This window comes from Girardinichthys multiradiatus, chromosome 5 (genome assembly GCF_021462225.1).
Source record: "Girardinichthys multiradiatus isolate DD_20200921_A chromosome 5, DD_fGirMul_XY1, whole genome shotgun sequence".
Lineage (NCBI taxonomy): Eukaryota > Metazoa > Chordata > Actinopteri > Cyprinodontiformes > Goodeidae > Girardinichthys > Girardinichthys multiradiatus.
This window is the reverse complement of record NC_061798.1, coordinates 32,583,413-32,599,310: the sequence shown is the minus strand read 5'-3', so window position 1 is coordinate 32,599,310 and position 15,898 is coordinate 32,583,413. Positions and strand designations below refer to the sequence as shown.

Sequence of the window (15,898 nt, the reverse complement as noted above, 5' to 3'; positions counted from 1 at the left end):
GGGCTCAAAGCTCTTTAATAATTACAAATTATTAACCAAACCACAAACTGTCACTGTTTATTCAACCACTTCACCGAAGGTGGGGGAACTTTGACCTTGTTTTGACAGATAAATCACTCTTGCACGAAATAAACACAAATGCTTCTCTTAATTATATATATGAAGATTTACTGAGGCCAAATAATCCTGATATACCATTATTCTGGTCCAAAAACCTTCACCTAACTAACAAGCATCATTCTACACAAAGGGAATAAAAATGACTACCTAACCATGGTAATAAAAGAAAAATATGTATATGCATTTAGTGTCTATGAAGATCAAACCAGCGGTTTTATGGACAAAATGTGTAATTTGAGTTAAATGGAAAGAAATCCTCCTGTCGTGTTGATGTCTCAATTGCAGCAATCATGAAACGGTGTGGCCACGCTCCAAATCTTGACAAAGAGTCCTAAACTCTGAGGCGGGAACTCAATGGAAAATCTTCAGCAATAAAACTGGAACAAAGAGTGGTCGGGCGAGGCCCAGACCGCAGTTGCTTTGAATGAAAACTTTTAAAAGTCCAACTTCTAACTCCTGGCTGATTTGGGATCAGCCGGACAAAACATTAACCACAATTCAGCAGCGCTTGCACAGCAAATCAAAACACAGCTCAGCATATCATAATTCAATCAGTATTGCATGCAACAACTTGATACCTTGGAAAAACTACTGGTGATCCTACATCACCTTAACTGCCTCATCCTGCCCAGACCTCTAGATGCACCTATCCGGTTTAATATGAAAAGAACGAAATTACTTTGACGTTGATTTCTGCTCTCCACTGGTCGAGGAGGGATTAGGTCTGAAGAAAAAGGAGGGGAAGGGGATCACGCGTCCGTGATCGAATTAAGGAAAAAAATGGTAATTTCTCATCCGTCCAGGAGGGGAAAAGATGAAACGTTAGTCGACTGCATACACAAGGAGGAAAACTCATCTCCGTGGACATAGAACCTCTGTGGGTCTCCACCTGCGCCAACAGCGGCGCGGTCCTCGATCGGTAAATAAATCTCCTGATCTTCTCGTATCAGACAGATTTGCAGCTTTCAAGCTCGTAGGGAATGGCCTTGTGGAGCAAAAGTTCGCCTGCGAGCTTTTGTCTCTCCAGAAATGCACCTCCGTTGCGCTGTCCTTTGAGACAGGCGGGAAATGGCAACGAAACTCTGCATCTCAGCCGGTTTATACTCCCAGTGATGTGTCTGTATGGAGCAAGAACCAGGTGAAACGAGGAGACTAGGTGAAAGAATACTAGGTGCAGGTGAACTGAATGAAGATGACTGAAAACATACAGGAGAGAATTCAAAACGTGGCTAGAGCGGAAAACAGACTCATGATTCAAAACCTATCAAGAATAATAATAATAATTATTATTATAAGAATATCTGTACTAAGAGTGCTAATAGGTGTGGAGGACCGGGATATTTAAAGAGATGATGCTTTTCACTTCAAGAACAGTGAACATCTTTAAAATCACTGCTTTTGAGGTGTCTTGTAAGTTTTTGAAATGATTAAAAATGACAGAGAACCCTTGGTTTGGTTCTGAATCGACTATTTCAATAAAGAAATAAAATGACATATAATCCTTCTTTTCTTATGTTCTCATGATTGAAATCTGTGCGTTCCCATTGACTGACAAATAATTAAGCTCAACTTTCTAAATTCTTAATGTGCAAATAGTTCATCTTGCAGAAGTAACCAAGAGAAAGAAGCTTGACTCACCTTGTTCCTTTTCTGCTGCACCTCAGTGGGGTCTGTGTTTAGAGGGACGAACTGATTTGGGTCTTCAATCCGGATCGGAGTTCCTGTTTCATCCGCCCTCATCCACTATGAAGGGCAGAAAGTTAATTGCAAATGAATCACTTTTGCTGAGTTTTATGTTGTGCGTTTACCGTTCCCCCACTAGATGGAGCTCTGGCACTGCATGTTTGAGAAGAAAAAGCCAACTGTTTTGGATGCAGGAATATTTTTTTGCTCACCGTGGTTGTCCGACTGTTGCAGCGCTCCTCTCCGGCCTCCACGCTGACCTTGGTGTAGCTGTTGGGGGAGTTGAGCCAGCGCGTCTTCTCCCTCTGCTGCCGCTGCTGAAGGAACTTGAAGGGCAGCCGCGTGGCGTCTACGTCCTCCTCAAACGTGAACGCCGTGACGGTGGCGGGGATCTCCACTTCACTCTTGTGCCTCGGCTTCTCCCGAATGATGGGGTGTCGGTAAGCATAACCTGTCCTGTAGCCCTGAGTTGAAGGAGAAGATGGAAAATAGTCTTTAATCTGGAAATGTTTAGATTCACCAGGGTCTTTACATGGGTATGTCATGTCACAAACACACATTTCAGCGCATTTTATTAGGACTTTATTTGATAGACCAACACAAAATACAGCACTGTTGTAAAGTGGAAAGATGCATGATGCAAGGTTTCCAAATATATAAAAATGTGTGCATTTGCATTTGTATTTAGACCATTTCCTCTGACATCCCTAAACAAAATCCAGTGCAACCAGTAACCATCCAAAGTCATATAATTAGTAAAATACTTGCAGTTTATTATTAGTCATGCAAGGGATACACCAAACATGTGGAAGAAGGTCAAATGTAAACAAAACCTTTTTTGTCCAGCATGCAAACAAGCTATCTAGGGAGAAAAACTAATGATGTATCTTCAACCACCCTGCACAAACCATCCACACAGTAAAACAAGGGGGTGGCAGTATCATGGGAAGATGTATGGAGCTAAATACAGGGTAATCCAGGACAAAAACCTTGTAGAGGCTGCAAAATAAATGAGACTGAGGAGGAGATTCACCTTCCAGCTGTAAAATGACTAAACATACAGCCAGAGCCACAATGGCCTATTCATCTGTTAAAATGGTCTGGTCAAAGTCTATATCCAATATGGCTAGTCGTATATATATATATATATATATATATATATATGTTGTTTGTGGTCGTTTGTGGTTGTTTGTGGTCTTAAATGTGACACAATCAGGAAAGATTCTAGGGATCTACACACTTTCACCAGCCACTGTGAGTCCTACTGTCTATCAATTTCTAAATTTACAATATCCATTGGGCATTTACTCTTTGACATTTCCTTCCTGTTAATGCTGGTTTAGTTTTCTCATAGGTCTTCATTCAGATGGACAAAAAACCCAAAAACAAAACAGCGCAGTAGCTGCAGAGTATCAAACACAGCAGAAGACAGACTCTGAGCTATTTCCTCTCACATCCATCTCCCTCCGTCCTTCTCTTCTTTTGCTCTCCGCTTCATCCTAATTTCTCCAGTTATCCCTCTCATATTCCCATTTCCTCTCACTCAACTGTGTCACTGCTATTTTTCACTCAACTTTCCACACACATCTTTTCTTTTCATCTACACCCCGCGGTCAAAGCTGACCTTTTGACTTGACTTCATCACCCAGCTGAGCTGGCAGAGATCTCTTTCCGGCAACATCCTGCTTTCAGTGCAGTTGTTTCAACACTCACAGCTGGAAGCTTGAAGAGCTCAAGAGGAGGACAACTCTGCTTTTGTCGCCTTCGCTCTCATCGCTGTCTCTGCCCCTTGGGCAAAGACCAATAACTTACACAAAATACATGAGTAAGAAGGAAAAAGGACAGCAACCGACTTTTTGTTCATCAGGCTGAGGCAATGGCTCACTAGGTAAAAAGTTGAAGTGATGGAAGCACAGAGGGAATGGAGGACAGGCAGTAAGAACACAAGACGAACTCTACAACACTAAATCTCTGCCCGCCTCCTAGAGACATAGAAGCTTCCTGCTGTTATCATGTAGAAAAGAAAAGGACCACTGACCAGAGCACCTTCTTCCATATGTTTGCTGTACCCTCCAGATGGCTTGTTACAAATTGTTATCAGAACTGCTAAGCGCTTCCTTTACTCACCCCTCTTCAATAAAGGCCAAATTTGTCAACTAATAGTTCTTATGTAAACATTCTCCCACCTGAGCTGTGGGTCTCTACGGTTCCTCCAGAGTTGCCATGGGCCTCCTGCCTATTTCTCTGATTAATGCTGCCTAGCCTGTCAGTTCAGGTGGACGGCCAGTTTGTTCTGTGAGATGTTCACGACGTGGGATATTGTTTTTGAACCTAACCCTGTTTTAAACCTCTCTTCAACTTTATCCTCCATCTATATCTGGAGTTTCCTGTTCTGATGCTGTTGTTCTTAAGACAACCTCAGAGGCCTTCACAGAACACCCGGATTTATAATGAGAATAAATTACACACACTGTTTACTAATTAAGTGACTCGGAAGGTGACTGGTTGCAAGGAATTTAATTACAGTTTAAAAGGGGCTGCATACACACTTGTCAGATTATTATTTGTAGAAAATTCTTTTAACAACTTTAAACAGACCGTTTAATCAGAACCCTGCCACTGCTTTTAATTATTCATTTCAATAAGTGGATGATACAGGCATGTTTATTTCCTTTTTAAGTCTTGAGTATTTATGATATTGAATATTGTGTAACGCTTTAGCTTTGTATTTTTGCTGTCTATGTATTTATATGTGCTGTTTTCACCAATCATCTTGACCAAGGCTTGCAGGCAGCAGGTCAAGATGATTGAATTAAGCCACTTAATTAACATAAAATCAAGCTTCAACCACCTTTACCAGGGGTGCCAATAAATGCAGATTTTAATCCTATTTCTGATGCCAAACAAGTCCATTAACTCACCAGATTATCCAGCATCCTCATCAGAGACTCAAACTCCAGCTCTCCAATCTTCCACTTGTACTGCCCGGCCATGTTGACGGCCGCCGCTGTAGCCACGGCAAACACTCGAGACTTGTACTTCTCCGGGTCCAGCACTATGAGGTTGTCAACTCCTCCAGCACATGAGATGGCATTCACCTATAAACCATACGTTTTGGACAGAAAGACGAGAGTGTGAGCTTCTGTTGCCGATGGACATCTGAGATTTTAGATCATACACTTCAACTGGAACTCAGCTTATTTCTGTACAGGGGAAAGACGTGATTTACCAAAACTAAAGATGAGATAACACAGAATCAAACAGTAAAGCAGCTCAGAAGATACAGAGCCCGACGTACAGCAAATACATCCCAGGGGTTTATTTTGTAGAATTTAAGCTGGGCTTTGCAAGATGGATTAATGTTTTTCTTTTGCTTGACAGGGTGAGAGTCATTTGGGAGATTTGGTGTGCTATATTACAGAAGAAGGGGAGGAGGGGCGAGCTGTCAGCTCAAAATCCAGTGTTTACAAGCAACCACAAAAAAACAAACATATATAAGCAAAGACTGTTCGGATTTACATAATTTGAGAATGAAAGTTAATATAAGTCAGTATTTACTGTTCAGGAATGTCCCCTGCTTCAATAAGATTCAGAAAAAACAGCTACAGAGCCATATAACAGTATTAAAACACATGGAACATTTTCACATTTTGTTATAATCACCAACTTTAATGTATTTTAATGACAACTATGCATCGTTTTCCTGTCATTTTACAATTACGCACTGCTTTGTGTTGGCCTACTGTATAAATACACCAATAAAATAAAGTTTGTGGTTGCAACATGACAAAATATAAAAAATCACACAGACAGTTTCTCCCGTCATTGAACTCCTAATAGTCTAATTAAAAGACTGTGTTTTGCCAAACATTGTCTGGATGGCAAGAGATTATGAGTGTACTGACTGATTTTCAAATGGTCTGAATGGGACAATATGAGAGCCGCTGGTGGGATATTAGATTTACTGGGAAAGCTGCCGTCCTGCTGGTTAGCTGAATGTTTGCAGAAGCTGAGGGGAGCTGGGAATGTGCAGTAGGCTCCATGTCTAACTGTGCATACCTGGATTTCGCAGGCATACTGGGCATTGTAGATGTAGTGGAAGGCCTCTTCGATTGTCTCCCCGAGAGCGACCACGCCGTGATTTCTCAATACCAAAATCTGCAGTAGGTCAAAAAGGGAGGGGGACATTTTTGGAGCATTTGTTTGTCTAGCATGCTTCAGTTCAGAAAGACAAAAATCATAAATTAACCCAAAGACAGAGGATACTCCCACAGGATGCACCACTGTTTCCTTTTTCAGATACACCCCACCCTGATAATTACCTCTTTATTTTCTTTACTTCAAGGCCCAGATATAGAACTTCCTTTGCCTCGGATATTTTTAAAACTACTTGAGATACATGCTTGGACCAAATAATTTAAAAAGGATGGGGACAACCCCACTAGAGAATATTACTCATTGCAAAGAGCTATCCTGGTCCTCCCACCTTTGCTGTTGGACCGAGGGCTTTCTGCAGCTCTCTGCGTTCCTCCTGGTCATCCAGGCTGCCTTGGTAGTTGTAGTAAGCGATATCTCCCAAGATCAACGCCTCCTGGGAGATGGGTAGGATGCCATACTTCATAGATGACACCTAAATTGGGATAAAGGAGAAAAAAAGCGAGACGGGATGATTTGGAAGGGCTGCTTCATGCATCTCAGACATCTGAAATATTCTTGAGATCCTATAATCAGTGCACTTTGTTTTCATGTTAAGAGTAACTGTCTTTTAGATCAGTCTTTACGTTTGTGATATAAATGCAATCTTCAAATTCCTCACGCCATCTCTTCAAAATGAGCTTTGTGCAGTTAGCAGGAGTAGCATGCAGAAACGTCTAACAGTCACTTGCTATAGGGATGCCCAGATAAGACACTGTCTGATGTAACGTGTACTCACAGCTGCTGTGGCAGGAGTGTGCACATGTATGATGCAGCGGATGTCCGGACGCATTGAGTAGATGGCAGCATGTGGACTGAAACCCGCCGAGTCAATCCGCAGGTTGGTGGAGCCCTGCTCAATCACGTCCCCAATGATGTTCACCTTCACCTGAGAGCACGAGGACAAATGATTTGTTTTGGTTGTGTGTGCCGATGTTGCAATCCCGTCCCAAGTAACAGATCCATCCAGGCATATTTTTACTTGATTGGCATTGTAATCATTTGTCAGTTGCACCAACACAAAGGCCCTTACTTTTTAAAGGGCACAATTTTGATCAATATGGGCCAATTTCAATATGCATGGCTTTCAAAACTGCCATGCTTATTGTAGTGCTGATCTAATAAATCTGGGGATTCGCTAACTGTCTAAATGTCTTAAAATGATGCTTTCAAGGACAGAGTCTATATTGAATGCTGCATCATGTGACCTGCTCCACAGGTGTGGGGAAGGTCAGCATAGAGAGCAGCTGAAACGGCAGTAATAAAATATTACAACATTCGAAGAAAAACACAAAGTTTACGAAGTAAGAGATTAACTTTTTTTCTGAACGTATTAAGCAAAAATGAACAGCAACAAATGACTGAGTCATATTAAAACATGGGGTAAACATGCTAGCATGAGCCTTGTACAGGTATCATTATTGTTTTCAATCTAAAGATCTAATCAAACCTACTTAACGCTTGGAAAAAAGATAAATAGTATTTTATAAAAAACATACACTCTAAAAATGGTTTTATTGTAAAAATTAAAGGCTTCAAATGAATTCCACTTGTATTTTCAGTTTTAGAAAAAAAAACTATATTATTCACTTTTACAAAACTTTTTTTGCAGTAGTGTCAGAAATGACGTTATCTGCTCCTCTAGAGGAAAGAAATTGGAACACCACCAGGAAACGTAATATAAACAGGGAATGATCATGATGTCCTTTGCATGGACAACTTCATTACCAGTCAATTAGTAGTTATTACATTACCTTACAGAGGAAATTTAAAGGCAATGATAGAGCTTGAAGTGAGTCAGAATGAAGACAGACATAAGCAAACATCTAAACCTGAAGGAGGAGCAACACCAAAATTGACAGCAGATTCCAGCTGTCACAGTAAAGCAGAATAACAAACTGGAAACTTTACTTTGCCTGCAGATATTGTACATCACAGTAACCACATGTTTTCATGATATGCTCCAGGGCTGGCCAGACCAGATTTCTCTTTCACAAAGTCCAACACCACACGAGAAGCCATTTATCATTTAGTCAGATGCGAATGCATAACGCCTAATTCAACAAAGAAAGGATGAAGCAGCAAAGAGGATGTGCTGGGAATAAGAGTGCTGTATCTATGGTTGAAAATGACTAGCCCTGTAGCAAAAAGCAACATCATTTTAAATATCTTTTAAAATCAAAATATATATCATGCTAAATAAATAAGGAAACAATCTGCTATATGACTTAAAGTTGTCACCCTGCAATTAAACCTCCTGGGCTTTGTTCAGAGCAACATCCCTCTGCTCAGTAACCGTTTCAGGTTATTGGTTTGAATTTTCTCTTTTCTTGATTTAGTTGAATACATTTTTTCTTTGCCTTTAAATCCAACGTTTTCTACATGTCATGGATTTTCATGTTAGTAAATCCATTCAAGTAAAGATGTTCTTATGACCTCATGGAATCGCAGTTTGCCCCAGCAGGACCTCGGTCCTAAACAATAAGGTACAAAACCAAAGCTTGTCTGCAAGGGCTTCAGGCATCCTTTTGAACAGGAAAACAAAGCAGTGTTGATGACAGGAGAATATTTACACAGAGGTTTTAGTTTATTGAGAGGAGAACAAAACAATGTTTTTCAACTGGTAGCAGCTATGTGGCACTCAAGCCACATGAATGTTTCCACAATATAACCACATTTGGTGATAGACCACATCGATACACATGATAGACCAAAACAGTGCATTATTGTGAAGTGGAAATAAAACAGTGCATTTTTTAAATTCCGCACAATAAATTGATTTCTGAAGCCACCTAGGTAGTGACAAGAACCTCAGAAAATTTGACCGTTTTCCCACATTTACGTACACTGAATGAGGGATGGTCTAAAGGCCTTCACCGAGACTTTAAACTGAGCAAAAAAATCATTTATTCAGTGGACGATCTGGGATTGTCAGAACATGCAGTGTTAATGAGTGTAATGATCACAGACGTTTTATTTAGATCCAGGTGAATTTAGGTCACCACCATATCCTTTAAAGTAGCAATCTTATTTCGATAGTTTAGAACAGTTTTTTTAAATGATCTGTAGCATTTTACATAATAATTTGTGTTAAATGCACACTTGCCTTTTTTATTCTTTCTTAATGACTTGCAAACCTTAGACCTTGAATCAGACACTGCTGTTTCCAGCTGGACATGGTGCTATCTCTTTTCTTTCTTCTGATACTAAATCAGTAGGATTCAGAAAAACAGTAGATTGAGTTTCAAACTTGATTTGTAATGTGTCCTGAACGCACAGTTTCCCAATTCCTCCCCTAGTGTGCTGACCAGCAACTGATAACATCACAATGTGCATCCGAAAGAGCTGGGACACATCAAAACCCGGGCCAAAAGTAAGGCATTAACATATCATTTTATTCAAGGTTGTTTTCTGGTGTCGGAACCTTTTCAACCTCAAAAACCTTTAGGAGTCTTCTTTTTCATCTCCAAACTTTCCCCATAGCTGTTAATGAGGTAAAAGAAATCTAAATATAATTTAGTGCCAAAGCAGCACTAAAATCAACTCAGTCAATAGAGTCAGAGGTGACTGTTGGGACAACCAGGCACTAAATCCTGGAATATGCTGCGAGTGATGCTCAATCTTTCCACTCTTATGTGGAGGTTTCACCAGATGAGGTTCTATTGATCTTCCACCCACCCAGATGGAGGTGAATGGTACCAGTCAAGCGTAAATCAATGCATCATATTAATCTCCACGCAGACAGCTGGCAGGATGTTGTACATTGATTTGGTTAGATCACTAAAATTTCTTTATATGACAAAAACTGCCAAAAGCTCACAACCCTGCAGCCTTCTCTCTGACACCCGTCTGACCCTGATGCAACCTCTGGAGTCTTTATTCCAGATGACTTCCTCCTAATCAACCTCCATGCTTCTCCAACTCAGCCATGTAACTAGAGACCTCAATGCATCAAAACAGACTGAAAGAGGAGAAATAAAGGAAGGGGGGAGGAGATTAGAAAAAAACTAATAAAGACAGCAGGGACAGAAAGGCAGCAAAACAGGGACAGCATGACATGTCTAAAAGAGCTACACTTCATTATTTTGTCCCAGCTTTCTGAAAATGTCGCCTTTCCTCTCCCACAAACATCACTGCTCAACTAAAGTAAAGATGACTGTGACTTTTATGCACACACCTATAAAAGATTAACTGATTTGATCCAACATCTGTCATGGTTCCTTCTAGTCCTGCACAATATTAGGCAAACATTTAAATGAGATTATATTCCTAGAAATTGTGATGATTTTGATAACGGTTCCCCCACCTTTTCTGGCTCCTTCTGTCTTTACCATTATACCATCTTCTCACCATTCTTTGTAAACATTAGCTACAGATCTACTGAAGATTGACATCAGCTGTCGATTGGGACCAAGTCTAGAAATACAAATGTTTTTATATTTATTTCCTTTTTTCACTTATTAAGACTGGGAAAACTGTTAGATAAAATTCCATACTCCTTACTTCCTTACTGTGTAGAAACATGTTATCTAAAAAAGAAGGAATATGACAACATGAAGTTCAACTTTTTCAATTATTAAAAAGTTTGAGAAGAAACTTCAGCAAAGATTATAATCACTGTGTACCAACCCGTCTTGCAGGTCAGACAGAGAAAATAAAGATACAGAGTGAGGGCAACAACACATAGACCTTTGTTCCCAACAATAATAATCCTTCATTTCTAAGTTTAGTGAATCTGAAGAAGCTCAAATGAAAGACCGAATACATAAATGAAGCTTAATAGTCAGAGAAAAACAGAAGGATGAGAAAAAGCCGACCAATATACAACTGACCGTATTTAATCAGATGTTCAAGATAAAACATCAACACCTTGCATTCTTTGAAACGAAACTAGAGATAAACTACCTTCTTTCTGCTTGTAGTATCTGATGACAAACAAAACACAAGCTACAGCCTCACTAATGTCAACATGAGAGGAGCCAGTGACTCTCAACATGACAAATACAGACAGACACAATGGAAACCCTCTAAACGAAAGACTCATCAGGTTAACCGGACAGTTAACACATTGCAGAATCAAACAAAGTAAAAAGGTGAAAAAACATCATCAGGGTGCTAATAGTAACAACTAGACAGCAGATCGTACAGTAACACCAGCCTGAATTTTGCTCATGTTTCTTACCAGGTTTGATGCAGAAGCTTCTGCGAATGACAGCCCTCTGGGGATGATGAGTATGTGATCTTGTTCTTTACTCACTCGACCCTAAGGGGAAACGATGAGATCAAAGTTTCTTCTTTTCTTTAAGAAAGAATGGTACACTCAAATTTCTCTAAAATTATTTCCTAACATAGAACTACGAGTCAATAATAACACATTCAGGGAGGAGTTTCTCTCTGTATGTTATTTTCAAAAAGCTGCTCTGCAATGAATGACAGCCAGCTAAGAGCTGCATGTGTGCTCATTGAATATACGCAGCAACACCTCCTCACATCCTTGGGTAAAAAGCTTCAAAATAAATACATGTCTTATTGTAGTAGCAAAGTTTTTAGGTTAAAAATACAGAAAATCCAACCTTTAATTTCAGTACATTTATTCAACTGGGGAAAAGGTCTCAGGTTAAGAAGTAACGGTTGTTATCCACCATTACTGGCTTCTGTACAAATCTTCTTAAATAAATGTAACTGAAACATTTTGATCAGAATTTCTAGGAACTTCTAATGCATAATGACTTTCTCTTTCCCTGGAGTACAGAAATTACATAACATTGAGGCCCATATCTCGCAGCTGCTGGTCACTAGGCTGGATGAATAAGAACCTGTATTAATCTTGCCGCCGGGCACAGTGAGCAGGTTGGTAAAGGAGCCGAAGTCACAAAATCCCACAAAGTCTCCATAACAACCATTAGATGATACATTATATGGGACAAATTATCTGATTTCAATGTTTGTAGGAATCAACTTCCATGGTCACAGATGTATAACATCAAGCACCTAGGTATACAGATTGCTTCTAGAAACATTTGTGCCTGAAGCTCATTGAATTCCAGTGTGGTGCCTTGATAGGATGGCACCTGTGCAATAAGTCCAGTCATGTCATTTCGTAGCTACTAAATATTCCACCATCAACTGTTAGTGGTATTACAACAACGTGGAAGTGAATGAGAATGAAAGCACCTCAGACATGAACTGGTAGGCCACGTATAATCACAGAGAGGGGTCAGAGGATGCTGAAGAGCATAGTGTGCAGAGGTCGTCAACGTTCTGCAGAGTCAGTTGTTACGGACCTCCAAACATCTTGTGGCCTTCAGATTAGCTCAAGAACAGTGCACAGAGAACCTTATGAAATTGGTTTCTGTGGCCGGGCAGATGTATCCTAACTTTACATCACCAAGTGAAATCCAAAGTGTGAGATGCAATGAGGTAAAAACATTGCAGATGTGTTCTCTGGACTAATAAATCATGCCTCTCTTCTTAGTAATTCAATGGATGAGACTTGGTTTGGCAGCATCCAGGAAGTATCCTGATTGTATTGTGTTAAGTTTAGGGGTTACATTATTGTGTAGGATTGTTTTTCAGGAGTTCGACTCATTTTAGAAGGTTTCAGGCTAACAACTTTGTGTATATGTTTTTTAACATAGATTTGTTCTCCCACTGATGAATGTACTCAACCTAAAGCCTAACTGTTTATTCCTATTGTGAGATTCTGCTACTCTGATAAAAGATGAGTTTATTTTAAGGCTTTTTACATATCTTCACCAAATGTGGCAGGCACTGTGGTATTTGTTACTGCCGTTGTGCTTGACTTACTGTGATGTAGGAGTTGGAGAAGTGGGCCCAGCTGAACAGGTCCACCAGTCTGTAGAGGCTGGCCAGTTTACAGCGTGTCAGCTTCTCGCCTTTCACCAGAGAGGAGGATTCCACTCCGTACAAGTCATTTATGGGAGTCACCATCCCCAGACCTAAATGATCATAGTTAAATCAGAGGGGAAAAAGAAAATGCAGGTTATAAATGCTGTTTGTGCAGATGAGGTAGTTTTAGTAAGAAAAATGGACTTCACTCAGGAACAAACCCCTCTAAATACAACATCTGGACTTTTATCTGCTGATCCATCTGACGCATATGGCTCCACACCAGAACCCTAAATTACTCTGTGATGTTATTCAACCCCAACCTCTCCTTGGCTGTCAGTCTGAGTATCTGTTAAGGAGGATCTAAAATGAACTGCTACATTGCCTTTGACGTGTAACTCTGCATTAGTTGTGCATTCCTCTGCTCTGATTGGAAGCAGATTTCACATATGGACTCTTGGACAAAACTCACAGAGGATCAAAACCCCGTGAAGTATTCCCAGGTCTTCCGGAGTCTGGAGTTGGGCTGTCTAAGAGCATTAATGCCCTCAAGTGTACAAAGCCTGTGTTTGGATATGGATCTCTTTTCTCCCAATACTGATGCTGTGACGTTTTTTTTTTTTTTTTTTGAGGCATTTCCAAATTGGTTACTCTCAACAACAGCTTGTTCTTATGAAGCCTTGTGTCTGGTTCCCCTGGGTAACAGGCCAAGGCACAAGAAGCACTTACTGTGAGGGGAAGTGTTGAAACCGGCCACTGAGCTGGCCATGAAGAAGTCTGCGATCTGCCTGAGGGCCAGCAGTCCGGTCGGGTTGTTCCCCTTTCGCTGCTGCTCCTGGATCAGACACTCCAACTCCTCTTTGAAAGCCTTCAAGACAAAAAAGAGGAAAAATTGTGAAATCACAAATCTGTGTTAAAATACTGATTTGTTGGTAAAACTGGCTTGTCTTTGTTATTTTTTTATAGAGTCAACGAAAGAAACGAGAATTACAGGGCTCAGTGTTTCACTTTTGCAGGGTCAAATTTCTAGATTTTTTTACAGCAGTTTCACTTTGACCTAACTCATTAGTAGTCTTATTTGTAGGCTCCACAAAACAGCACGATGCTAAAACTGGTTTCTGATTTTTGGTGTGGCAATATGCCATTTTACAGCTTTTTTAGCGTCTGGATTAATTTAGATCACCTTTATGACAAAATCTGGAACTGTTGAACTTACCATATATATACTGGAGTATTCTTTAATAAATACAACTATTTACACAACAAATCTTTGCTTTAGTAACATTGTTGGTACCTATGTTTCATCTGTAAAAGTAAAAAAAAATATCACTTGTACTGATCTGGTCTACTTTTAAACTGGCTTCAGTTTAAAGACTACAGGTACAGTTCAACCTGAATTACAACTTTTCTTCAGAAAGCAGTAACATGGACAGTTTAGACTTTTGAATAAGTGTGAATTCTGACAGTAAGTCAAAAACCAAAATACTGAAGGGTAAAATGTTAAAATCAATGTGTAAAATCAGAGTTAAAGAATATTTAAAAACCAAACCATGTATAAACAGCAGCATGTATTATGTATTAGATTTTTTCCCTTTAGAAAATTGATGATGAAAAACAAAGTCTGGAAAATCAAAACTTTTTTCATACCTTATTTTCCTATATTCAGACTTGGAAAAATGTGAAGCTAAATTTCATACTTGTCCAGACTTTTCAAGCCTGTGCCCTGGAATAAAGTGGCTCAGGCAGAAGTCTATGTCTATGGGTTGACTTCTTTTTTAATTGCAAGCCTGAAGAAAGGGCTGCTGGCTCTTCTTTGAATGGTAAAGTATGTAGTGGCAGTGCTGCCAAAATCCATAGTTGTGCTACCTTATGGGCACGTCATGTCAAACAGTTACATGGCCTATAGAACAATGCTAACTGTCTTTGTTATTTATTATTTCATCATGCAATGATTCTAGCCATGTTTTTGTACATGATTAACGACTCTATTTTGCTAGAAATGACTGCAATCTTAAGTGCTGTTAATTTTTTAACGGAGGTGATAATAGGTGTTTGGAACACATGACTGTAATTTCATTTGTTTTCAATAGGGACAGTTGTTTAGACATACACATTTTAAATAAAAAGCTGCTTGTTGCTGATGGTGGTCAGAGGCCTCAGTGGCGCCTGTGTATGGCCGCCTCACTTCTGTCAGTGCGCCCCAGGACAGCTGTAGCTACATTGTAGCCCACCACTGTCAGCGTGTGAATGTGCGTATGAATGGGTAGATGACTGATTGTAGTGTAAAGCGCTTTGGGGTCTCTAGGGACTTGATAAAGCGCTGTACAAGTTCAGGCCATCTACCAATGTTGGAACAAATAAAAATTGTATTTAGAGATTCCACTGTATTAACATTCTGTGAGACTTGGTATTCATAAACACCGGATCTGAATCGAACTGGTATTAGGAAATAAAAATATTGATCTGGACCTATATTGCATTTTCAAAAAACTCAACTTGGCCCAGAATGTTCAACAACTGGAAATGAAACAAACAGACAAGCTGACAAGATGATTGCAAACAGCCAGATGACAGAGTAAAGAATTCAGAAAGAAGCCATGTCAACAGGTGTAATAACAGCACGACTGATCATAGATTATAAATCCTCCACGCGTGTCAATCTGACTCCTCCTTAAAGGATCAGCAATGGCTGACCACACAAGACGTGTTGGGATTGGTTTTGTAGTTATCTTACTCTTCTACATTGTGATTGGCTTGTTGGTGTGAGTGTTCACTGCTAATCCTCATGTTCAGGCCACAGCTATGTGATGAGTTCAGGGACACCAGAAACTACGCTGCATGCTAACAATGTCTCATATAAGAGCACAAAAACAAATAGAGCTGGCTGGAGGAATATTCAGTACGGAATGATTTTATGTTTTAGAACAATATTTCAGCAAATTGTGTCTAAATATTAAACAAATATTCAAAGAGCAATTATGAGACTTGTCAGGAAATATGAACCCCAAAGCTACACAATGCATATAGGCAAGCCTGAAGCCCAGACCGCAGA

At 39.9% G+C, this 15,898-nt stretch overlaps 1 protein-coding gene across 11 annotated transcripts in view; it reads right to left on the bottom strand.

Annotated features, from left to right (window-relative positions):
- add3a (adducin 3 (gamma) a) overlaps positions 1–15,898 on the bottom strand; it is a 158,035-nt gene that overhangs the window by 16,554 nt on the left and 125,583 nt on the right. For all 11 annotated transcript variants that reach the window (XM_047364338.1, XM_047364332.1, XM_047364336.1 and 8 more), the window contains 9 exons: positions 13,576–13,714; positions 12,805–12,956; positions 11,180–11,260; positions 6,737–6,886; positions 6,290–6,433; positions 5,863–5,961; positions 4,725–4,901; positions 2,016–2,267; positions 1,759–1,863 (listed from right to left, as the gene is read on the bottom strand). In XM_047364338.1, coding sequence (XP_047220294.1) covers positions 1,759–1,863; positions 2,016–2,267; positions 4,725–4,901; positions 5,863–5,961; positions 6,290–6,433; positions 6,737–6,886; positions 11,180–11,260; positions 12,805–12,956; positions 13,576–13,714 — 1,299 coding nt within the window. The remainder of the gene's footprint in view (positions 1–1,758; positions 1,864–2,015; positions 2,268–4,724; positions 4,902–5,862; positions 5,962–6,289; positions 6,434–6,736; positions 6,887–11,179; positions 11,261–12,804; positions 12,957–13,575; positions 13,715–15,898) is intronic.